At 49.7% G+C, this 23,640-nt stretch overlaps 7 protein-coding genes across 7 annotated transcripts; 2 read left to right on the top strand and 5 right to left on the bottom strand.

Moving 5' to 3' along the window:
• Positions 1–814: 814 nt before the first annotated feature.
• N7516_010079 (U6 snRNP complex subunit PRP24) lies at positions 815–4,727 on the bottom strand (the record flags this gene model as incomplete). Its single annotated transcript, XM_057222798.1, is given in 5 exon segments — positions 815–1,074; positions 1,085–1,868; positions 1,911–2,144; positions 2,195–4,181; positions 4,195–4,727. 5 exon segments carry the CDS (start codon positions 4,725–4,727, stop codon positions 815–817), a joined length of 3,798 nt encoding a protein of 1,265 aa, XP_057070019.1.
• A 675-nt stretch (positions 4,728–5,402) lies between these two features.
• On the top strand, positions 5,403–6,461 carry N7516_010078 (mitochondrial 54S ribosomal protein uL22m; the record flags this gene model as incomplete). The annotated part of the gene is made up of 2 exons (XM_057222797.1): positions 5,403–5,436; positions 5,497–6,461. The coding sequence occupies 2 exons, from the start codon at positions 5,403–5,405 to the stop codon at positions 6,459–6,461; spliced, it is 999 nt and encodes a 332-aa protein (XP_057070018.1).
• A 228-nt stretch (positions 6,462–6,689) lies between these two features.
• N7516_010077 (histidine phosphatase family protein) lies at positions 6,690–7,791 on the bottom strand (the record flags this gene model as incomplete). The annotated part of the gene is made up of 4 exons (XM_057222796.1): positions 6,690–7,097; positions 7,145–7,387; positions 7,443–7,649; positions 7,705–7,791. 4 exons carry the CDS (start codon positions 7,789–7,791, stop codon positions 6,690–6,692), a joined length of 945 nt encoding a protein of 314 aa, XP_057070017.1.
• Positions 7,792–8,455: 664 nt separating this feature from the next.
• Positions 8,456–10,449, bottom strand: N7516_010076 (uncharacterized protein; the record flags this gene model as incomplete). Its single annotated transcript, XM_057222795.1, has 2 exons — positions 8,456–9,667; positions 9,718–10,449. The coding sequence occupies 2 exons, from the start codon at positions 10,447–10,449 to the stop codon at positions 8,456–8,458; spliced, it is 1,944 nt and encodes a 647-aa protein (XP_057070016.1).
• A 1,648-nt stretch (positions 10,450–12,097) lies between these two features.
• Positions 12,098–14,633, top strand: N7516_010075 (serine/threonine-protein kinase; the record flags this gene model as incomplete). The annotated part of the gene is made up of 4 exons (XM_057222794.1): positions 12,098–12,489; positions 12,549–13,381; positions 13,431–14,021; positions 14,071–14,633. The coding sequence occupies 4 exons, from the start codon at positions 12,098–12,100 to the stop codon at positions 14,631–14,633; spliced, it is 2,379 nt and encodes a 792-aa protein (XP_057070015.1).
• Positions 14,634–15,647: 1,014 nt separating this feature from the next.
• Positions 15,648–17,852, bottom strand: N7516_010074 (putative pathogenicity factor; the record flags this gene model as incomplete). The annotated part of the gene is made up of 3 exons (XM_057222793.1): positions 15,648–17,448; positions 17,658–17,696; positions 17,791–17,852. 3 exons carry the CDS (start codon positions 17,850–17,852, stop codon positions 15,648–15,650), a joined length of 1,902 nt encoding a protein of 633 aa, XP_057070014.1.
• A 987-nt stretch (positions 17,853–18,839) lies between these two features.
• N7516_010073 (uncharacterized protein) lies at positions 18,840–21,716 on the bottom strand (the record flags this gene model as incomplete). The annotated part of the gene is made up of 2 exons (XM_057222792.1): positions 18,840–21,450; positions 21,499–21,716. The coding sequence occupies 2 exons, from the start codon at positions 21,714–21,716 to the stop codon at positions 18,840–18,842; spliced, it is 2,829 nt and encodes a 942-aa protein (XP_057070013.1).
• Between the last annotated feature and the right edge of the window lie 1,924 nt (positions 21,717–23,640).

The raw sequence follows: 23,640 nt of genomic DNA, 5'->3' as shown, positions 1-23,640 counted from the left end.
GGCGTGGGATGTTCACGATGCTTGGTGCCAGCCCTGCACATCGAGTGTAGAGCAGTGAAGAGTTTGAGAAGTGTCAATAGACGCCAAGCAAGACACAGGAAATAGAAATGATGCGGGCAAGGGAAGGGATAGGAAGTACTAGACGGGGTGGGTTAATCGGGTCAGATAAGAGACAGCTCCCCTTGGAGGGTCACGCGGAGTTTAAGGAGTTTAGGGGGGAATGAATGTTATAAGGGGAGATAACAAAAGGGTTATATTGTTTGGTCACAATAAATCGCTCTGTGCAACATCCGAATGAATCAACTGGACTCAACTGGATTCAAAAGGGGATTTCTTTCCCCGCAGACAATTCAAGGTCAAGGAGGCCAAGGAGGCCAAGGAGGCCAAGCCGATTGACGTCAATGCGTACTTCATCTATCACCCCTACATCCTACATCCTACATATAATATATATATATCTAATATGTATATTGTATAAGGAATCAATACAAAATAAAAAATTTACCATATACCATCACCACACAACTTTCAAGTCATCGGGGCAATGTCTCAACAGACAGCCCTTTGGAACAGACATCATCATTAGAACTAAGAGCAAGATACAGTCATAATGTACACGACGGCATGTGCCATAAACAATAAGAGATCATGACGCAAAAGACCGACCCGGATGAATACATGCGGATCTAAAAGGAAGCATCAAGATGACCACCAGGAAACAGTAAAACGCCAACCGGATACATCCCGTAGAAAAAGGAAGAAGAAATAAAAAAGAAATTGCGCCAGGAATTGTCACGGTCATTGCACTGGCACTTCATTCCGGACGCTTTTGTTGGATCATAGCGCGGAAATCATCGTTGCTCTTTTTCGGTTTGCTCTCGCCGTCCGGGGTCGTGTCCATTTTCTCACTCACCTGATTAGCGGTAGATGGGGTCGGACCGGGAGGTGCGATCTGTCGTTTCATCCCAAGACCACCCTTGCGAGCGCCAGGCTGCTGCGGGCGTCTAATCGGCCCGGTAGATTGTAGCTTCGTCTTCTTCGTTTTGTTTTCTTGCTTGACGGATTGCCCCAGGTCTGTTTTGACTTCGGGGGGGCAAATTCATCATCTCTCGAACTGTGCCGATATGAAGGGGGCGTCCAGCAGTGATCTCCTTCCCTTCGAGCGCCAACGTAGCTTTGCCGGCACTCTGAACATCGACATATTCCACAATAGCACCTTGATGTTCTGGGCGCAAATTGATCGCGACTAAACGCCCATATGGCTCGACAAGGGCACGGATGCGGGCTTGATTGACGGTATCGGGAACGTTCATCAAAGCAAGTGTGCGCTGTGCATGATCACCAACCGGCACTTCAAGGCCACTGACACCGTAGTCCGCCGGGTGTGCTGCAACTCTCGAGATAATGACTTGGTTTCCACGCCGAGTGTCGGTCGAAGCTATTTCAACGTACAGAGGACGTGACCTGAACGTTTGACCATTCATTGCAACGGCGTCCTTGGCAGCGTCCTTAGTAGCGAAAGTAACAAAGCCGAATCCTTTACTACCACCGGTAATCTTTTGCTCAATCAAGACCCTTTCGATTTCGCCGAATTTGGAGAATAGTTCTTTCACATCTTTTTCACTGGCATCCCAGGAAATATTTGCAACATAAATTTCTCGTCCTTCGTATCTGGGACCACTGCGGGGAAGTTTTTGTTCAGGGTTGGATATCTTCACAGTGAGCCTCATACCATCTTCAAATCGCATTCCATGAAGCTCCGTCGCATGGTGCGCAGCACTGGAGGTATCAAACTGCAAGTAGCAGAAGCGTCTGGAAGTGCCAAACTTGAGAGACGGCATGCGAACATCGAGTACTTCACCATACTGCTAAAGTTAGCGATGTCACAAAGGCTAGGCTGAAGCACTTACCTTGCTGAAAAGGTTGCGGAGGAAGTCCTCATCCGCAGTGGGCGGGTAATTGGTGATCCAAAGTGTCGTCTGTGACCCGACTTGGACGTCGATGATGTTATCAGTGTCGTTGAAGCGCTTTTGGTCACGAGTGAGAGCGGCAAGAGCGTCTTCCTTGAATTCGAACTCGATGACCGCAACCTCGGACTTTTTCTCGTCTCTACGGAGCAATTTGACAGTGTTGATGGTACCGATCTGTTTGGTCAGCTAAGTTGTACCGGTAGAAATAGTGATGGGGAACTTACATGGCGGAAGAATTGGCGGATTTGGCGCTCAGTGGTACCTTTGGGCAAGTTCGAGACGATAACGGTCGCATTCTCTCGATCGCGTGCAGGAGGGGCGGGAGCCTCCGCCAGGACTTCTTCGTTACAGACCTTTTTGGTTTCCGGCATCTCGTCCTTTTCGTCTTGGCGTTTTCTCTTTTCAGGCGAAGGGACTGCCTCCACTGCCGTCTCCCACTGCTGTTGCTGCTGCTGCTGCTGCTGCTGTTGCTGTGCTGCGGCTGCGGCTACCTCTCGCGCTTCCCTTTCTCTCCGGACAGTCACGGCTCGCATTGCTTTCCGAGTCTCAATCACGGCTAGCTGGAGCTCATCTGAGTCCTCGTAGTCCTCGCAATGTGTAACGTATGTCTGAACGATCTTGTCAGGCCAGTCCAGGTCTGTTCTCTTGATCGCTTGTTTGAGCACGGCAGTAGCAAAGCTTGGGTTCGGGGTTCGGCGCGCTGCGTCGACTGTTGCCTCGCCTTGCACAAATTTGCTCCAGCAAATCAACTCCCATTCGTAGTAGGCGAGCCAGAATTCATAGCTACTGCCACGACGAGCCACTAAACCCTTGAAGGTCTCTCGCGCGCTGTCCCAGCTGCCGCTTTCGCTAAGGAAACGGATGTAAATTCGTTCCAGACGGAAAAGAGGATCGCCCTGGTACGCCGGGCCGTACTTCTTTTCGCCTAGTTCTTGCACGCTTTCGATTGCGGAGCGAATGCCAACTTCCGCGACATCAAGATCTTCGTCGGTTGAGTCAGACAAAAAGGCGCGTCGGCGAAGGTAACTACACCAGGTGACGTGCACCTTCAAGACTTCCTCCAAACCACCAGCATCAAGCAGTCCAGTGCTAGTTGCTTTGTGCTTGATACTCGAAATCTTGTTGAACGACTGGCTCTCTCTTTCCGAGCTTAGAATATACTGGGACCACAGGTTTCCAGACCACGGGCAATGACGCGTGGCACGGTCTAGGGTAGATATTGTCGTGGTAGAGGCGCGGCGATGAAGAGATTCGCCGATCAAAAACATGACATAGTCTTCCCAAAGCGACACATCGGTCGGGAAATGAAGAACGGCGCGTTGGTAGATGGCATTCACCAAATCGAAGCTGAAATCTCCTCGTTTCCGGCGGTTGCGCGTCAATTCCCAATCAATGTACTCGGAGTAAACTGTCCATTCGAGAGTGCGATCACCCGACTCTTGCGCTTTCGCCAGGCGGTGTTCGAATTCCTCTCGTGCATTGTAGAGAGCCTTTGGCTCAGCTGCGCGGGCGACGGTCTCAGACATGATGTCTTCATACTTGCTGTCGTAATAAGTTGAAATGAAGCTTGAAAACTTTTGGAAGGTCTGGTCCCAGGTGGCGTGGGGAGTTTGCAGACGATGGCCGTAAAGTCCATGAAGATGGTTGATCTTTTCTTGGGAAGGTGCACGAGCAATGTCCTGAGCATAGAGGTCCAAAAGGCGATCCCAGACCAAGTGGCTGTTATTGATTCTCCATTTGGTAGCGTCTGCGCCCCGCTGCCACACTTCTACGACCGAGTCCCATGTGAACACCTCGCGCCCAACCATGCGATCCTCTTCGGTCCACTGCGAACTGGCTTCGCCATGAGCGGAATTGTAAAGATAAAGCACCCATTCGCCGTAGATATTCCACAGTTTTGTGCTGCCAAACTCCTCTTCGACGGATCTCTGGCAAAGTTCTAGAACAGCAATGCGCCCGTCGACATCTTGAGCTAACATACTTTCATCCTGAATCCATTCAGCCCAAAGATCTTCTCCCATGGCGAAAAGCTTGTCCATTTCTTCGCGTGCCGTTTTCAAATCGTTGAGCAGATCATAACGTCGTGGGTCACCGTGGACATCTGGGTTATTCGGTGGGTAGACGTGGTTGACAAATCCTGCATGCAGTAATCCGATAAATTGCACGTGCGCGTCATGCGTGTGGGGGGTTGAGCGAGATTTGATGAAAAAGCTCGGTCGCCGACCGTTGCGCATCCGGGTCAAGCGAAGTCGCGGCGTAGGTCCTCTTCGCGGGCCCATCGCGCCCTTCCGACATGGCGATTTCGAACGACATCCGAGAGGTAGGGGTGTTGTGGGTGATAGAATTGACGTGTGGGTGGATAGTAGATGGGGATAACTGGTGCTCATAGGACTCGGTACTCCGGAGCATGCTTGTCGGTGTTGGACGTTGTGGCTGGTGGTGCTGCATCGAGGCGAGATCCGCCAAAGTGTCCATTCCCGGCGTGGATGCCTGTCTTGGGGGTACTTCAGTCGGAGAAGTCCCATTCACTCCGCTGGGTCCTGGCGAAGATTCTCCAGTAGGAGCGTACACCTGCTGTGCGAGAGGCGAAGAAGTCTTGCCCTTTCGTCTAGAGCCTGTCCGAGTTCTCTCGATAGCTTTGTGGGGGGATGGCCCTGCAGAGGTTGCCGGTGCGTTGTTCGACATAGGACCGGACACGGGCGTGGAGTTTCCAGACTTGGGATTTGAGTCCGGCGAAAGAAGCGAGTTGATGTCCATGTTTGGATACAGTTTTGGAGAAGAACGATGGGATACCGGTAAATGTCGTAATGGATACCCCGATGCTTTTCAAGCAGAGATCCAGATCATACGACAGTCTTGATGTACCTCAGCACGTCCATTCCTGCATCGGCCGGTCGTATTCAAATACTCGTTGTTGTTCCTGCAAATGACGTAGATTTACACTTGCGCAGCTGCTTTTGGCGGGTGGCTAAGAGTCTAAAGGAATGCCTGGAATGAACGAGAGCGCTTTAATCGAGAGGGCAAGCTGAAATATCAGAGATATCAGATATTGGAAAGGGATAGAAATGACAGGCTGATGGCCTGGTGAGGGAAGGGAGGGATGAGGGAAGACGAAAAAGAGAGAGAAGAACTGAAAGAGGGAAAGATGAGGGCTAGTGGATACTGTGGAGATGGTTGAGAAGAAGAAACGATAATGTCGCGAGAATGAAATACGAAAATGACTTTCAAAGATATGAGATCAACTCCATCTGTAGATAAGTCTGTTCTTGCTCTATAGCCTCGTGCAGTCGTAAGTCGCATCTCTTGAAGCTATTCTGATCGATCAAGTTCAAGGTGCCTCAGGCTCCGGTATCCCGCACAGACCACAAGCGCAGGGAACTTTCAGCTTTTTTCCCGACGTGAACTTCTAGCAACAACATCCCAACAGCCATAATGGTCTATCCCTCAGGGCAATTGGTCCGGACAGGTATGTTGTATTCATATATCTTATGCTTGGTCTCCCTACTGACTTACTTCCCACCTTTAGCTGCCCGGACCGTCTCCTTCGTCCCTCGCCGAACATTGACCTCGACGGCCATCCGTTACGCTTTGAACGATGGCGAAAGCAAAAAGCCGACTGGTTTGTTTTCTTCCTTGAAAAACATGTTTTCGGGAGGATCAAGCCAAAAACACAAAGTCGCCCACCGACCCTCGGCCCCTAAGAAGGAAGATGGTCTAGGCGCCTCCATCTTCGGATCAGACTTCACCACACCAACAACCGGACCCATGCCATCCCGGCCAACGGCGGAACAACAAAAAGAAGGCATATCCGGAAAGTTGGAGGACCGCGACTTGAGTCGCCTGCAAGTGGGACTGGGTCCCGACCCCAAGGCCCAGCTGCGATGGGAGAGGAAGATGGCTGTCCGCGAGGTCCGGAAACGAGGCCGCGTACCGACAAAGGTCCAAATTAAGCGCACAGAGCGCGAATCACTTTCCAAATCTCACTGGATCAAGACGTCCCTGAAGAAGCTGGGTCCTCTGGCCCGCCAAATCGCCGGCAAGAATATCGACGAAGCCATCCTCCAGATGCGCTTCAGCAACAAAAAGGCCGCCAAGGACGTACTGGAACACCTGGAACACGCAAAGAACGTTGCCATTGTCCGTGCCGGCATGGGCCTTGGGGCCTCGAACTCCGAGCCATCGAAACCCATTACTGTCATACTCAAGACTGGCGAGCGACAGAAGATTGCCAACCCCACAGACATCTTCATCCAAGAGGCCTGGGTTAACCGCGGTCCCTATGGATATGAGATGGATCACCGTGCCCGTGGTCAGATCAACCGCATGCGTCCCCCTACTACAAGTCTCTCGGTCCTGTTGAAGGAAGAGAAGACTCGTATCCGCGAGTGGGAGGACCGTGAGGCCAAGGCCCAGCGGGAGCGCAGGTCTCAGCTCTGGACACAACTGCCGGATCGCAAGGTCTCTGCACAGAACCAGTACTACAGTTGGTGATCAATGCTTTGGCGTTTGTATTATTTATATCTAGATCTTTCGCGTGGACAGTGGTTTTTCATTAGCCGATTGGAGGCGACAATTGCATTTGTGAGAAGTCGCTCTCATCTTTCTTGAGTAAGAGCGACTCATGTACAATACTGAATCAATTTCTTGGATTTCAAACCATTGAGACCGGCTGTATACCTCTTAATATTCAAATGTTTATCAACCCAGCAGCCATTTCAGTTATATACTTGGTGCATTCCTCGAAATTGACTTCTGAGTCATGCGAGCTCTACAATGTGTGTGACTTCTACCGCGACGGGACCCCTTTTCCACCGAAACAAGCACGGGAATCACCGCACCAGTTGCCAAGGGAAAGTGGCGATGGCCCAAAACTTCCAGGATGCTAGTGATGGCACCTGAGTGAGCCGTTAATGAAATGTATGTACTTTCATCGTGGGCAAATATATCGTCCAAAAGACCGCGAAGCCGATCGTTGCGGTGCTCGTTTGACTCGCGGACCTTAGGATCCCACAACTTGTCTTCCTCGGAGAATCCAGCTTCAAACTGGTACTCTGGGTACTCTTCTGCGATTTCCGAAGCCGTTGAGCGACGGTCACAGGTGTGCTGACCCATCGTCTCGCGGAGGAGCTAGCCATGTTAGACATTGTAGGTTACATAGTAGAAATCAAACACACCTCTTTAATGGTCGGCTTAAAAGGATCCGTGTCAGGGATCGCAAGTCCCCGGAACGTAATCTGCGCCGTTTCAAGACACCGGTTCAGTGGGCTCACGTAGTAGGACTCGGGTGACGGGATACCAGCATCGATCTGCTGTTTCCAAGCTGAATGCGCAACTTGTGCCTGGCATCTGCCCTGTTCAGTAAGACGAGCATCGACCCAGTTGCCGTCCTCGTCTCCGTCTTGGAGAGACCAGTACTCCTAGGCGTCTAATTAGCGTCTAGTTAGTCCATGGAGGAAATGCTCAGTCGCTTACATCCCACTCCTTGGTGCCATACTTGCGCTCAGCCACGTTGTGGACACCCTCGCCGTGCCGTCCAAGAAAGAGTACTTTGAGCTTTTTAGTCTCGCTGGCATTCAGGCGTTGAATGTGGGCGTCAAAACGCCGCCACTGGCTGTCAGTCTGGTTCACTCCGAGGTGCTCATCGTAGTGTTTTTCGATGAGTCCGAAGTTTGATTCCACCTTTCCAGATCATCAGACAATTGATTGTTTGAACAAGGATATTGGGGTCTCTTACGTAGTCGAAGGTGTCGGGGTCAGTGGCGGGGTCATCCTGGAGGAAATATCCCATCACTGCAGTGAAGCGTAGCAGGGGAGAATGCATAGTTTTGAAGCTGAATCAAAGTACGAGTGTTGGTTTGAACCGTAAAAGAACAAGGAAAACGGGGGATGGTTGGGGCGGGATTAGGGAGGTTTAGGGCTGAGGTGGTGGAGACGGCAAAAGGTGCAACCTGAATTCATATGAGGGATGTTCACTACTGAATTCATTTTTGGAAATTACCCGGAAACTATGATCCTTTGACATGGGGGATTTTGGTTTTGATTTTTTTTCTTTATTGTATACCTACGTATATATCGGTGCCCACCCATTGGGAGCTCCGAGAAGGAAGCTATGCCTGTAAATCCAGTAGCGGACATAGTCGGCACAGGGCTCGCTGTATGAATTCTCAACCCTAGTTATCTACCAAGTACCGTACCTTGGGTTTTTATAAAAGTGTCCGTGTCTTCACGACATTGGTTACTGCTTCTGAAGCCATATATAGTTGTACTTGCGCCTTGAGATTATTACTTGAACATCCAGGATTTGGTGGATATTAGATACAAATCAAATCTTTTTAATCGTGAGGGACTATTGTAATATGACAATATACTATATCACCTATATATGCCCTTTGCAATCAAGTATCGTCCAGAGCCAGCTCAGCCAATTATCAAAAGTTATGCATCCAGTGCCGAACAAACAGAGCCGACGATTCGAAAACAAACGGTTAGTCCAGGCGCCAAGCGTTCCGCAGTCCACCCAAATATATGCTTTTCTTTGTAGACACGATGTGTCGGCCAAACAGCGACAGACACTTGTAAACCATACCCTCCAGCCCGGAAGCTAGAGACATCGATGATTGCCAGGCACCAGCAAATGCCAAGGCAGTACTAGAAAGCAGGCGGCCAGCACTTTCAACAACGGGCGGAACAAGGAGACCTTTTCTACTGATGAGCAGTGGCCGATTCTCGGTGTTATCCCGTGATCCGTTTCCAAAGAGATCTGGTGACCCACGCCGAGCTGGCGAGACCAGTAGATCCTTTGGCACAGACTGCAAGCCAGAGAGTATTGCAAGTTGCTTGGCAAGTTTCTCTGAAACCCCTCTGTGATCTGCCCCGGATACCTGGATTCCAGAGTTGCACACGAGCGACGTGGAATGGCGCATTCCAATGTTGCCAGCAGCAGTACCTGGCGCCACAGAAATTTCTGCGGCGCGGGCGGACCTTGTTCGGTGCACATCCAGACCTGGAGTATGACGAACACCGGTGGTTGGATGGTTCGCCGAGGATGTCGTCTTGACGTCGGCCCTCTCTGAACTTACAACACCAGCCGACGAGGTCGACACGCGCCAGCGCAAGCTCGAGCTGCCAGATGGCACTCCAGCTGCGTGAACCGGCCGAGATGTACTTGAACTGCATGGGTCGTGGGGCTGTCCACTTGCTGTGTTCTTCGAGATCCTCTCTTGCGTGTAAAGTATCTCGTGTCCCGTGGATGAGTGATTTGCGATGTTCTTGCCAGATAGGAGTATGTCGTGTCCTGCAGCCTGACCGTTCGCAGCACTTCTCCTCAATGGTAGAACGTTGTCTTGGCACGACACGTTCTTGGAATCTGGCTTGCCAGATAGTAGAACAATGTCGTGTCCCGGCAGAGTACTCTTTTGAGTGTTCGTCCTGATAATCTGCTTGGCGATTGGTACTGCCACAGGCAGTCCCATAGATGGATCGATCCTAGATGAGCTGCTTGTTGGTTTCCTGATCGCCTTGATTGTTGGAAGCACTTGAGATGAGTTGAATAATGTGTCGTGACCCGGCGAGTCCGAGTAGCACGCCTCCTGGATTGGCACTTGGCGCATCGGTTGCCTCGGCCTATCTTGGAGTGCGGCGTTCATCGGAACATCGCTAGCAGCGGCACGAGCAGCAGCCTTCTCCAGGCAGTTGCACTACTCGAACGTTAGCGTGCTCAAATGTTCAATGTGAATGGGAAACTTACTCGCTTGTGCTGCTTCTTGTGCTTTTCACAAGCACCGTATTTCCGAGCCTTGATGTAGTTCTCCTTCTGTGCCTGAGAGCGAGGCTTCTGTTTCTTGGGCACATTGGCTGCGGTGTTCATATTCAAGTCGAGAACCATCTCCATGCCTCCTGGAGGGGGCGCCTCGGAGAGGGATGTGTTTTCCGAGCTAGGACGCGGAGAGATGCTCCCACGAACATATTCTGACCAGCTTGGGGATGAGAAGCTGGTGTTGGAGTCCGAGGACATATCCAAGTCAAGGGCAGTGGCATCGCAAAGGCGCTGCAGGTGCAGCGCAATCGCTGCCTCACGGCGCTTCTCCTTGTTACTAGCAACGCGCGGGTCGGCAGCGGCCTGCGCCTCAACCAAGTTCCGGAACATGTTGCTGCCGTCATATGGGTTGTACCCCAAGAACGCAGCATCATCAAACAAAGGAGCAGCCGGGTCCTGCATGAAACCTCCATTCATTCCCATGAACTCTTCTTGTGGGAGATCATGGCTGATCATGTCGAAGGAGGATTGCATGAAATCAGACGGTGAGGTGAAGATCCCATCTGCCTCATAAGGCAGAGCCAGGTCCTGGGGTGAGACGGTGGTGGCGGTCGACTGGTCATCGTAACCTGAAGGGAGATCGAGGAATTGATCGAAGTCAACCCATTCATTGAGGGTTGTCGCATCCATGTCAGAGAAGAATTGATCCGCAACAAAAGCCATTGGAAAATAAAACAAAGAGTGGGTATCACTTGGGTATCTATTTATGAAAAAAAGATGAAGAACACAAAGTCAAAGAGAGAGGGGGCCGTTTTAGTGAGGCCAAGGCTAAGGATCCTGAGGCAGTAGGATACTAGAGAATACCTAGGTAGTGAGGAGGTCGTGAATAAGATGAAAGGATGCTGGCTTCCGGGGAAGGTGAAGAACCCAAGACCTGAGGCAACCGTTGATTCTATGTATGCTCTGTCTCTCTTAGTCCGCCATTCCTTTTCGGGGTCCCCGACTAGACGCTAATCCTCTTTGGGACCCCGACACCCCGCTCGATCGCTCTAAGCCGCAGTATGACTCAAAGTACATACTCTTTACATACTCCCAGGGTACTTTCAGATCTATACGATCTACTATAGAGATCTAAGTACCTACAAAGTATCTTTTAGTGGAAGAAAATTCCATATGCTCTTAGCCTTTTTTATACCTACGTAGTATACCTAGGTAACTTCTTTAGTGGATGTTTCTATGATATAAATACACTAACTCGAAAAGTTCCACTCTTTACAATGCAAAAAGATATCTCTTTTCCGAAATGCTCAAGCTCGAGAGGCTGTGTTGCACAGCCCAGCTAGTTTGTACTAAAGCATACGGAGTACACGAGGATAATATAGCCAGCACGTTATATCTACAAACCTGACATATATAGTCGACTTAGGATCTAAAAGAACAAGAAAAATGCATTATTATATCTCTGGGTAATGTGAGAATAATGAAAAACTCGATCAATTGACTTTAAGCCACAGTCTTTTAAGGGTCTTGTTGACCCACCGCAAAGGACACGGCTTTTCTCGGAGCTTCGGCGAAGATTCTTTTACTTTGTTTTTTTTTTTTTTAAAAAAAAAGAAGCTTTATTCATGAGCTCTAGCTAGATGATCTCCTAGTCACATATTCCGTACACAGACCAACCTTTGATCTGGGATAAGATGCACTACATTAGGGCTAATATAAGGATATAAATGTTAAAATATATTCTGCCATGTTGACCGACAAGATATAAGATGTTGAGGTGACCTCGGGAACGTCTAAAGTATTATGATATATATATATATATATAGACATATAGAGATTTATATGTATATTATCCGTATAACAAGGTTGATCTTGACATCCATGGATATATATTATGGTACGGAGTAAGTCCTCCGTACTCCGTACAGAGTACGGTGATGTGCCCCAGCCCAGTGGACCTTGAAGTAGCTTAGGTAAGGTCTAGAACTCCCGCAAATCCATCGATATTCCTAAACGAGGTTGATTGAGAATCTTCCCTTCCCCAGATCTCATTGATCTTCCTATTTTATTATTGATACCGAGTATCTACCCAACCTCTTCCCATTTTTGGTTTCTTCACTTCTTCTGCTTACCCCTGACCAAGCAAAGTCTACCCCTCCATCCCCCCACCGACAAACAGCTGTCCAGCTCCACTCTCGGTTCTGTTGTGGGGAGGGTCGAGACTGATTAACTGATTGGCGCCTGGCAAATGTTTCGAGAGGAAAAAAATAGAAAAAAAGCCCCTACTTTACCACGGTCTGTACAGTCAGCAGGCCCGGACCGCTGAACCGTCTGGAAAATCAATCACGTCACGTTGTCATTCTTCCCGACCATGGCCGCTGCATTCGATGAGGAAGACCTCGCTATCCCCTTCCCCTCCGACCGTGATCGTCCGCGTGAACGTGCTAGGACTCCGGCTTCCCACCACTCCGCCATGGCAATGCCCCCGCCCTCGAGGCCGACCGGCAAGGCCGAGGACCCATTGCAGTTGCAATCACCGTCGACTACCCGAGATATGCAACGCCTCGACCAGTACCAGACTATAAGGGTCTTAGGTGAGGGTTCCTTTGGCAAGGTAAAACTTGCTATTCACCAGCCAAGTGGACGTCAGGTTGCCCTGAAGATCATCTCACGACGCAAACTACTCTCCCGAGACATGGTTGGGCGGGTGGAGCGAGAAATCCAGTACTTGCAATTGCTACGACACCCTCACATCATTAAATTGTACAATCTCCATCCAAAATTCAATTGGGGTTTCAGTTGGCTGACCATTTATGTTTTAGGTATACGGTGATTGCGACCAAGTCCGATATTGTGATGGTGCTGGAGTACGCAGAGCGAGAGTTGTTCGATTATCTTGTGAGGAAGGGAAGGTGCGGTGACGACGAAGCCCGGAAATTCTTCCAACAAATAATTTGTGCGGTGGAATACTGCCACCGACACAAGATTGTACACCGTGACTTGAAGCCCGAGAATCTGCTCATCGACAACCAGAAGAACGTTAAGATTGCGGATTTCGGTTTGAGTAATATTATGACAGATGGCAACTTCCTCAAAACCAGCTGCGGTAGCCCGAACTACGCTGCTCCAGAAGTCATCTCCGGAAAGCTCTACGCCGGTCCCGAGGTCGATGTATGGAGTTGTGGTGTGATTTTGTATGTGTTGTTGGTAGGCCGATTGCCTTTCGATGATGATTACATTCCAGCCCTTTTCAAGAAGATTGCAGCCGGTACCTTCCACATACCTGGATACATCTCATCCGGGGCAGCTCGTTTGATCCGGGCAATGCTCCAAGTTCACCCCGTCCACCGCATTACAATTCCTGAGATCAGGCTGGACCCATGGTTCACCAAAAATCTCCCCCAGTACCTGGAACCGCCACGAGAGGAGTTCATCGCCCCAGGGGCGGACCCGAAGAAGGTTGATTCCGCAAAGCTTGGTATGGCAAAGCCTCCACCAGTCCAGCACAAAATCCATCGAATTGCAGTTTCCAAGCTCGAACGAAGCATGGGATATGGCCGAGAGGATATCGAAGAGGCATTGAGGCACCCGGAACCCAGCGCGATCAAGGATGCCTTCTCCATCGTTGTTGAGAATGAGATGATGCAAACGAATTGTAAGCACTGAAATGTTTAATTTACTTACCTCTCCGCTAACGACAACAGCACCCACGGAAGATAATTTGTTAGCTCAAAATGTTCAGAAAGGAGCTGCGCCTTCATCTGCGGAACGGACTCCTGCGCCTCGTCATCAAGGGTCCCCTGCCCCCGCCATGGACAGGACCGTTAGTGCATCGCACCGGAGGGCATCGGAAGACCCACAGCCATCAGAATCCGAAGAAGAACTTCGCGTTAGCCACGTGCGGATCCTCCCTACTAGCTTGCCGTATGTTCACGATCAACTCATGGAACAACGTGATCGAGATAAAAGAGCTCGCAGCGAAATGCTCGAGCAGCGTCGCCAAGAAGCCGCTCACCTTGACCCAGAGGGACATGGATCTGCCTATCGGGATATGTCTCCCGAAGAACAGGCCGCCACAGCCCGTGCATTGAAGCCCCACGCACGTAGTGTCGTCGACTTCGACAAGTTACGATTCGAGCCACCAACCGGTCAACCACTTGAAAAGCAGCCAAAGCGGAGCCGCAAATGGCAGTTTGGTATTCGATCCCGAAACCAACCATATGAGGCCATGCTGTATCTGTACCGGGCAATTGCTGCCCAGGGTGGATTGTGGGATATTCAACCGGTGGAATCTGGTATGTTTCCACTTATTACCTGCTTCGAGCTCATTCTTACATCCTCTAGGCACCAACATCGGCCCCGACGCGACTCCCTCCCCTGATAAGCCCAAACCCTTGCAGAGCAAATACCCCGACCTCCCATCCGACTACTACATTCCCAAGGATCCATGGTTTATCCGTGCACGTCTACTGAAAGAAGGCATCAAGGCCCCCGGGGCCTCCACCAGTGTTTACAATAGCCGCAGCGACCTTGAAGAGCTGCGCCGCCGCTTCAACATCTCGGGGATCTCTGTCCCAACAGAAGACAGAAGCCGAGACCCCCAGTCCTCCGTACCCGACAGCGGTCTCACGAGCGGGGCCTCCTCGGTCAATGGACCAAGCGGACTCCCGCACATCACCTACGGTGTCTGGGTCTTCCTCGACATCCAGCTTTACCAACTCGAAGAAAACAACTACATGGTTGACTTCAAATGTGATGGCTACCAGAACGTGATCCGCGCCGAGGGCGACACCGGATGGCATCCTATTAGCAAGCGCTTCAAGAACAAGGAGAAGGAGGTGACCAGCCCTTACCCCTTCCTTGATGTGGCGTCTGATCTCGTCGCCCAGCTGGCTGTGGCAAGCTAGACCAGTCTGTTTATCTGAGAGCTGGATTTGGCTTTTGTTCATACAAAAACTACCATGATAATTATCTTACATTAATTTCTTATTCATATGGCTTGGGTGGTTGCATAGGAGCTTTTTTTTTTTTTTTTTTTTTTTTTTTTTCTGCTGCATTTTGGTGTCTTTCCAGCAAGCGAGTCGTATTGTTGTGGGTTCTATCTACCATTGTACCTCATGTAGGTACGGAGTATGTGGTCTGGTGTCTTTTCTCTTCTTTCTCTCTCCCTTTCGCATGCAAATATTCGTTCAATTAACTTTTTACTGCTTAGCTGAATACATAGGAACTTAGTCTTTTGAAGAAGCTACAAATGGAATTTGAGACTAACATTTGAACACTACCATATGTCTATGTATCTATAATTCATCAAGACAGCCAGTTATTGACCAAGTCTTATGTACAATAATTGTACGGCAATGAAATTGAATCAATTAAAATCTACACAGTCATATTTGCTAAAGCGATTCTTTTTTCTTTTTCTTTTCTGCTTTTCTTACTCTTATTTCTCCCAGTCTTCACCACATCACAAAATCATCAGGCAAACGCAGGACTTTTGAAAGGTCCGTATCTGAAACACAATGAACAACCAGTTGATGTTAACCCTAGGGGAACATGGTCTGATACCAATGTAGATCAGATTTCCTTGACATGGGGAGATCACTCTTGACACTTTTTTTTTTATGTCTGTTTTGCATAATAAGATGGTGCTGCTTCCCCAGAGAAACACCTTGAGTGTATTGTGATTATGCCCTTTTTTTTCCAATCATTTTGAATTCATTTTTCAGTTGTGAATTGATTGTCAACGAGTCAACGAGTCCATTCAATATTCCGTCAATTCATTTTCTTTTGTTTTGTTTTAGATTTTATTTTCAATCTTTTTTCCCTTTCTTTTTGATGTGATCGTTGGTTGATATGAACTGAGCACAAACTTAAGCGATAGTGAGAGTAGATTGAGGAGTAAATGAGAAATGAGATCTCAGTTATTTATCTCCATCCTTGCCGGGTTTCTTGACAGGACCCTGTCCAGGGACACGGTCTATGGCCTTGATGTAGACCCGTTCACTGCGTCGTCGCTGGCTCTCAGATTGACCTCGGTTTGTCCCAGCCCTGCCGATGTGAGGTTGCATCAGTGAGAGATTGGCTCCAGTCATCTCAATGGGCTCTGAGTTTGGTTCATCGTTGCGCGGGGTTGTGTTGTTGTTAGTCGCCAAAGCACCATTTGTCGGCTGCGTCGATTCAGTCCGAGCATTGGTGTCACAGGTATCCTGGACTTCTCCAATGATGTGTCCCCCTCCAGAAATTCTCTGCTCTGACTGATTACTGTCCCTTTCGTTCATGGGGAAGTGAGTGGCAGATCGCTGCCGTAGAGCAGCCTCCTTAACCCATGGCTTGAAATGGGGGAGGATTTCAACGTCGGGGAAGCGCACAGTGCTGGCACGCACGCGTAGAGGGTCCCGGTTGGTAGACTTAGTCACCCGTCCTTTTCGGACGTGAGAAAGCGCACCCCGACGAGGGGTACCTGGTGCGCTCGGTGACTTGGGAAGGTGACGGAGCTGTTGTTGGACTCTTTCCTGGTTCCGTAGCCGGACCATGTGGTCACGGACAAGTTCGATGATCTGGCGGATCTCTTCAAATGACTTGCCGTGACCGATGTGTTGGCGAAGCCAGTCCGGGACCGGGGCGATGATGGCAGTTGGATGCTTACGGCTTGGACCTCGAGGAACGATGTCTGAAGACTTGTCTTGGTCTTGGGCCTGGCTGGCGGCCGAGGGAGTAGTCTCCTTTTGACGGGAGGTCTCGGTGGTGGTGAGTGCGCCTTCGGCTTCACGTCCGACACGCATTTGCTCTCGTCGGCGGAGGATGAGTTCGAAACTCTCCACTCCATCCCAGTTCTCCATTCGGCTCAGGGATTCTAACAGGAGATCACACTGCGTAAACGGCCATTGGTCTGCACGGTATCGGGCACGCTGGTAGTGCTTTCGGCAGTAATGGACCCAGACGCTGAGTGGGAACAGCTTGGTGACGGCCTTGTTTCTGCCAAACACGTGTGACACAACCTTTCGGTAGTGCATTCCATCGGGCGAGGGATGCATTCGACATGGAGCGGCAAATTCACATAAGTGATCCTCCTCGTTGTCGTCAATATTTTTGGCATCCTCTTGGTTGTTCGCTCCTTCTCTGCCGGGTGCTGGGTCACACCCCTGCACCTGTTGCTCCTGGTCGTGGTGGTATCCATACAACTTGCGGTTATCAAGAGGGTAAGTCTGTCCAGTAGAGTTCCCTGCATGGTCTAGAGCATGACCACGACGACCACGCTGGATGTTGCTCGGAGATAGTGTCGGGGAGGAGCTAGGCAGACGAGGCATCAGGTCATTGATTCCGGGTGGGACATACATCTCCCGCGGATAGTGATTGAATTCCATAAATGGAGTTTGTGGTAGTTCTCGGGATCGAGTAAGGTCATCGAGTTGGTTCAGGCGGCAAGGACTTCTGCTGCGAGCCCGTTCTTGTGCTCGTACATGATCAACCCTTTCCGATCTATCCCGGTATGGGTTGGCACAGTCTGCAGCACTCCTGAGCTCTGCCCCTCGGTTGGGATCATATACAGGGTATGATCCATTCCTACTGGTGAAACGGGGATCTGGGGGCTGTGCTGTGCTGTATTGCTGGAGGGGACTGAAATCCGTGTCCAGTTGTATCAATGGTGAAGTAAGTGGAGGGGAGAGAAGTAGGGACAGGGGTGGGGTTTCCTGACGAATCGTTCGACTAGACATGCCGGGGCTAATATTTCGATTAGCTGACATCTTCGAAAAACACGATGTTCTTGACACCTATCACGGGCTTGTATCGCAGATCCTAGCTCATGGGCAGTGAAAAAGGAAGGGGAAGGCAAAGGAATAGTGAAAGGCTGAACGAAAGGTAGGACTCCAGATATAGTATGCTTGGATGCTAGGAAGATAGCGACCCCATGGGATATATCATATACTTACGTCGAAACCTGTTGGTTGGCATGGGCAGTACTGCTAGGCCTAAGCATATAAGTTAGCATCTGATCTCAAAATAAACGGAAAATATGTGCACAACAAGCTAGAGGGGAAGAGTGAGCATGTTGAGTATACATACATTTTCAAGTCCTCCTGAGGGAGGTGGCCCCGATCACCTGCATCAGGGCCCTGATCCTGCATGATGGAAACTATGATGCAAGAGAAAGACGAAGATAAATGGAGATGGGAAAGTACGTCCTTGATGACGGACGTACCTGGGTAATGATGAATGTTGATAGCAAAGCCCGTTGATGATGATGCACGAGCTATCTGATAAAGTGAAAGGCTTCAGGTGGTGGGCGAAAGTAGAAAGTAAAACAGTGCGAGGATAGGACAGGGGAGGAGGAGGAGAACTGCAATAGGATGGGTTTTTATAAGTTTGTCGGAATTTACCTGCGATGTTTGTATTTGATCGAGTTCAGATGGTTTTTTCCCTTTGTTGGATATTCGGATATCTCCATGCCACATCATCTAGTTACAGTATGAGGTTGTGCATCGTGGGTACCATTTAGTTGCTAGACAATAAGAAATAACAGGACTTGGAATAGCCGAGTCTCTAAGACCGATTTACTGAGTATGGGAGTAGTGCTTATATCCATAGAGACATGAGACGAGACCTTTTGAATTCGATGGAAATCACCAGATTCTAGAAGAGTATAAGAGTAATGAGGCTTTTGGCTCACGGCGTGAGGGTAATATCTTCTTATACAACATGGCGTGAAGAGACAACCACCGACAACCACCTCGATAGAGCTAACGGAGTGGAATAAAATCCACTGGAGAAAGTGGGAGATCAGGAACCTTTATATAGGCAATCCTGAGAACTAATGTCAGACCATCGAGCAACTACATCAATGAACTTGGTAAACTTAGTCTCAAGTCTATGGAGCACCTATCCAGTAAGAGTCAAGGTGTCACTTTAAAAGGTATCATTGCGGATTCTTGTTATGTGTACATCAAGAGTTATATCCCTCGTAAATCAAATCCATAACGCCATCTTTGCCGGATATCAAGAGCAGTACAGTCTGAAACCAAAAATTGAAAAGAATCGGGGAAATATGCCTACCAGGGGGCCAACATAAACATAGCAGTACATGAGTCATCCCTAAATGTAGAATGAAAATCGTTTTACCTGGCATAGCCTATCGACGCTGGTTGCCTTGGTACGTACTTTCGAACGGCCCCCCGGCCAGGGCTGCATGCCGCAGAGCCAATGTCAATTGTACTCAGCTCTCTGCTCAGGGCATCCATGCGGCCATTTCCATTTGCATTACCAGACATGACGGGGTAGCTTGGACTTCCTCCGGTGATTGGCACCTTGTTTGGAATTGGGGGACCTGGGCTATAGTCATACAGTGGCGTACGAGACCCCGGAGAGGGCGAGACAGAGCCTCGGGAAGAACGCGGCCGCTCAGTCGAAGTGGGGGTGTTGTAGGCCTGACTTCGCGCGTAGCTATCAGAGCGCTCACGCGCGTAGTCCGGGCGAGGTGGTGTTCGTACCATTGCCCCTGGACTTGCGTGCACATGGGTGGGTGTGTATTGGACCGGGCGATCCGACGGGTAGGTAGTGGTCTCGGTTCTAAATCCAACGCGTGGCGGGCCTGTGCTGCGTGATGAGGGAGCGTCGTTTCCTCTAGAAGTTGGCCGAGGGGAGTGTTTGAAGCGGATGATAACTTCTGGCTTGCGGTTCTTCCTCTCTGGTTCAGGCGCCCATGTATCGGTGGGAAGATGGTCAGAGGGGTCAATCTCACGGCCATCATCCCCGATGATTGGGTGATCTAGGTCTCGATGAGGCTCAGTCTTTCCGCGTATCACGGCATCTCGAGCTTGCGAAGGCGAGTCATATGCCGGGGAAGGATCTCGGCTGGGAGGGTGAGAGGCATTGGGATTTAGAGAGATGTAAGAGTCTGGAGAGAAAGGGATTGAAGAGCCACCGCGGACGTCCGAAGAAGAGGGACGCGGACTGACTGACTTCCGGGTCACAGCCCGCATATTAGGGCTGACAGATTCACCTCTGCTAGAAGTGGGTCTTTGCTCAATAGGCCGGGGCGATGTTCGTAGGGGGTAGACAGGGGCATCGTAATGAGCAGGTGCCGATACAGGAACTGGTGCAGGCGGCTGGGAAATCATCATCTCATCGTCCCAGTGAGTGCTGCGTCTGTTGGCTGATCGCTCGAGTGCTACCCTCTCAGATGAGTCTTCCGGTTCATAGCCTGCGACGAGGCTTGCGGGCATTGCTGGGGAGTTTCCCATTGAAGAGGGGTCCTGATAGCGATCGCGGTGGGACGGGGTAGACATGCTCGATGGAAGATGGGGGACTGAGGATCGAGCAGTAGATTGGGGTGTATAGGGTGCATATGGGCGGGGCGACGTTTTCGGTGTAGGCAGCTGAGAGTGCGGCCTTCGTGACCCGTGTGCCGGTGGAGGAGGGGGCGGTCCGTCATCATCTTCATCCTCTACTCGTGGTTGCATTCCGGCATACTCTGGGTGGTAATCATGACCATGAGCAGTGATCTGTAGAGGCCGAACTCTGTGTGCATGGTACCTCGGGTCATCCACTGGCCCTAAAGAAGAAGGCATAAAGTCCGAAGCTGGCACCTCGTGCGTATGCGTTGCGCCATATGACATGGGATCTGGATCGTATCGAGGCTGCTCTATTTGAGCATAGAAACTTTGGCGTGTAGAATTGTATGGCACTTCCTGATGGAGATCTGCCTCGTAATGATTTTGCCTGGCGAGGCGATAGTCTCTCGAAGGTGGCTGATCATACTCGGGATGATTCCGCAGTTGTTGTTGCTGCTGCTGCAGTTGCTCCAGTTTCTGTTGCTCCAGTTTCTGTTGCTCCAGTTTCTGTTGCTCCAGTTGTTGTAGCTCCAGCTGTTGTTGCAACTGTTGTTGCCGCTGTAATTCCTGTTGCCGCTGCAGTTCTTGTTGCCGCTGTAATTCTTGTTGCCGCTGTAATTCTTGTTGCCGCTGTAGTTCGTGTTGCTGTTGGAGTTCTTGTTCCTGCTGCTGCTGTTGCAGTAGGCGCGAGTCATACGGGGTTTCAATAACTTCATTGGAGGCATAAGGCAGTTCATGGGTGGTTTGTCGGCGGAGAGGAGCAACAACTGCCGTGTCCCATTCTTGGGTGTAGTTATCGGCACCATCATACCCGCCCCGAGATGGAGGTGGGACGGGAGAAGGTGCGCGATAAGATGATGCATCGTATACATGCTCTGAATGTCTTGGGGCATAGGAGATGGTGTCTGGAGCACCAGATAGGGTGTTTGAATGTCCAGGAAGGGCGGGTCTCGACGGGGCAGGGTGGTGAAGTGGAGGCGCAGAGTGAGATTGTTCCAGAGGAGCTGGTCTTGGCGGGGCCCCTGCAGGGCCGCTGGGCAAGGGTCGTCGCTTGACATCTTTCAATTGTCGCGGACCAGATATACTCGTGTTGCTCGGAGTACTAGGGACTTTGCCTTGGACCCGGTCAGCGGCTTCTTGTCGACGTCCAATCAGGACCTCATCTTGTTGTCTGGTGTCGTAGTAAGTCATTTCCATTCGGATATCTCCTGCATATTTCCCACGGTATTGAAGTGGGTGCCAGTGATCATTCTGGCTACCGCCTGGGATGATCAAGCTTTGTAAATCGATCCAGGTCTCGCCGATCAAGTCGGTCTTCTTATCGTCATTGAACACAGAGACCTTTAGCTTGAAGTAATCGGGGGATTCATGTACAGTAAATCGAAGTTCCGAGTCCCTAGGCAAGTAAGTTACATTTTCCACGTTTATCAGGCTAAAAGCTTACCATCGCGGCGTTTGTCCTCCTCGCAAGTCTGTTTGTGTTTTCTTTGCTTCCTTGCCCAATCGTGCTGCAGCATAAGGGTTCTGTTTGCCCATAGTCTTCCGGTTGGGTAGGTTCTTGGCTCGATCGATAATAGCGACCAAGGTACCGATAATGGGCCCATCGACGGAGATGTCAGCGAAGATGCCCGCCGCATGGTTGACCTTGGAGACCTTCGACATTGTCCAGGATTCTAATCAATCACTGGAAATATTGAATATAAACGAAAATTACCATTGACGCCAATGTCTAGGGAGAGGGGAAGAAGAAAAGAGAAGAGGTACCTCTTTGGAATATCCGAAGTGGGTATTGGAGGTGGCTGGGGTTGTATCAGATCTTAAGAATTGATTGGTTGTTACCCCTGGCGGTGGACGGGGTGATGTACCATACCATGGATACACAAACCTTGCATTCAAGTAAACAAGGAAACTACGATGAACTTCATTTCATTACATTTCGTTACGATGTAACTCTGTATATATTTTCAAGACTGCTATATAATTATCATCCTCATATATATTGCAGTATATTGCAGTATATTGCATGATGCCATTCCAAGGCATCTCTACCCAACCCCAGTCAGGTATTCCACATGTAGTGGATCTCCGTCAGCTTCGATCGGATCCCCAGCCACCACGGGTTCAGAGATTTGCGCATTTCCTGGTGGACCATTGCGCGGTCCAGACAAGATCGTCATCCCTCTACACTCCGTATTCCGTACTTTTGCTTGTGAATCCGGTTTCAGCTGCATTGGGGCTTCAATAAGCTGTCAAGCCGTCGCGGCTCCCCCACCTTTAGGGTTAAGGAGCTGCACCCACGATGGAGTCTCCGACCCCCTCCCCCACTGGATTGCCATAGCGACCACTCACAGTCCTAATCACCCTGTGTACAATATGAGTGGGATTCTAGGTACGGAGTACTTATGCCCTTTTCTTTTGATACTGCATGTCAAACATTGGCAATATTACTGAGACTGTCTTGTTCGCCTACTCTGGACATATTATTATCCCCTACCGACTCAAGATGCTTTTACGATTAACGATGTTGCCTGTCTCACTGCCTCGGTGGGTTCGCCAGGCAATCAAACCCCGCCAGGGTTACTATTATTAATATTACCAGATGGTTAGAAATGTGGAAGCCTACAACGTACAACGTATCCATCAGATTTCAGATTTATCTTTATGTTGCAGACGGGTCATTTGATGGTGATATTAGGCTTACAGAGTACAGGGAAGAGGTTGATCGGACAGGTGATAGGGTATTTTACTCAGAAAATCATGTAACTAGGTAACAACTGGTACCGACCATACCATAACACAGTGCATAATACATCGACTCCCGCACAGTTATAAGCCGGAATCGTTCTGTTAAGATCTAATTAAAAGATCAACCTCGCTATCGCCGAAACAAAGACTAAGCCAATAAGAACTAAACTGCCTCGTGCTGAAATAACCCCTAGATCGAGGGAATCAAAGATCTATCTATAGTATTAACTAGTTACCCGGTTCTTGCCAAGTAATCCCACCCCCTGCGGGTGTTGGGTTACCACACACTAACGTAAACTCTTGCTCAACGTAAATTTTATACCACCCATCATTTTTACTACTATTTTATACCCTACAAACATGCCTAAAAAAAACCTAAAGTTGGAGAAATCATTAGCAGTCGTTCTATCTAAATGGCAAGCTCGAAAAAAACCAAAAATAGTACTATTGGCGCGTGAATTCGGCGTTCCTTACAATCTACTATATAGCCGGGTTCACGGTCGGGGTTCTCGCTCGACGCGCTGTTCCTACAATTTAATCTTAAATTCGGATTAAGGTACTAGTCCGGTCCTATAGGACTTTGATAGGACTCCTATAGGACCATAAATAGTGCAAATATTCTTTATAAAAAGTATAGGACTATATAGGAGTCCCATAACTCCTATAGGACCCCCATAGGAGTACTAGGGTAATGGGACCGGAATCTTTTTAGTCCTATGGGAGTAGATGGGACCAGGATATGGGACCAAAATTTTCTTAGTCCCATGGGAGTTGGCAAGGTCTATTCACGGTAGCGCTCGAACGCCTAGACCTCCACTTCGAGGCGCGCTTTAATAGTCCG

Source organism: Penicillium verrucosum, assembly GCF_028828655.1.
Source record: "Penicillium verrucosum strain IBT 35672 chromosome Unknown utg000004l_segment0_segment0, whole genome shotgun sequence".
Taxonomy (NCBI): domain Eukaryota; kingdom Fungi; phylum Ascomycota; class Eurotiomycetes; order Eurotiales; family Aspergillaceae; genus Penicillium; species Penicillium verrucosum.
The sequence above is the reverse complement of the archived record's forward strand: the minus strand, read 5'-3'. Positions and strand labels throughout refer to the sequence as shown.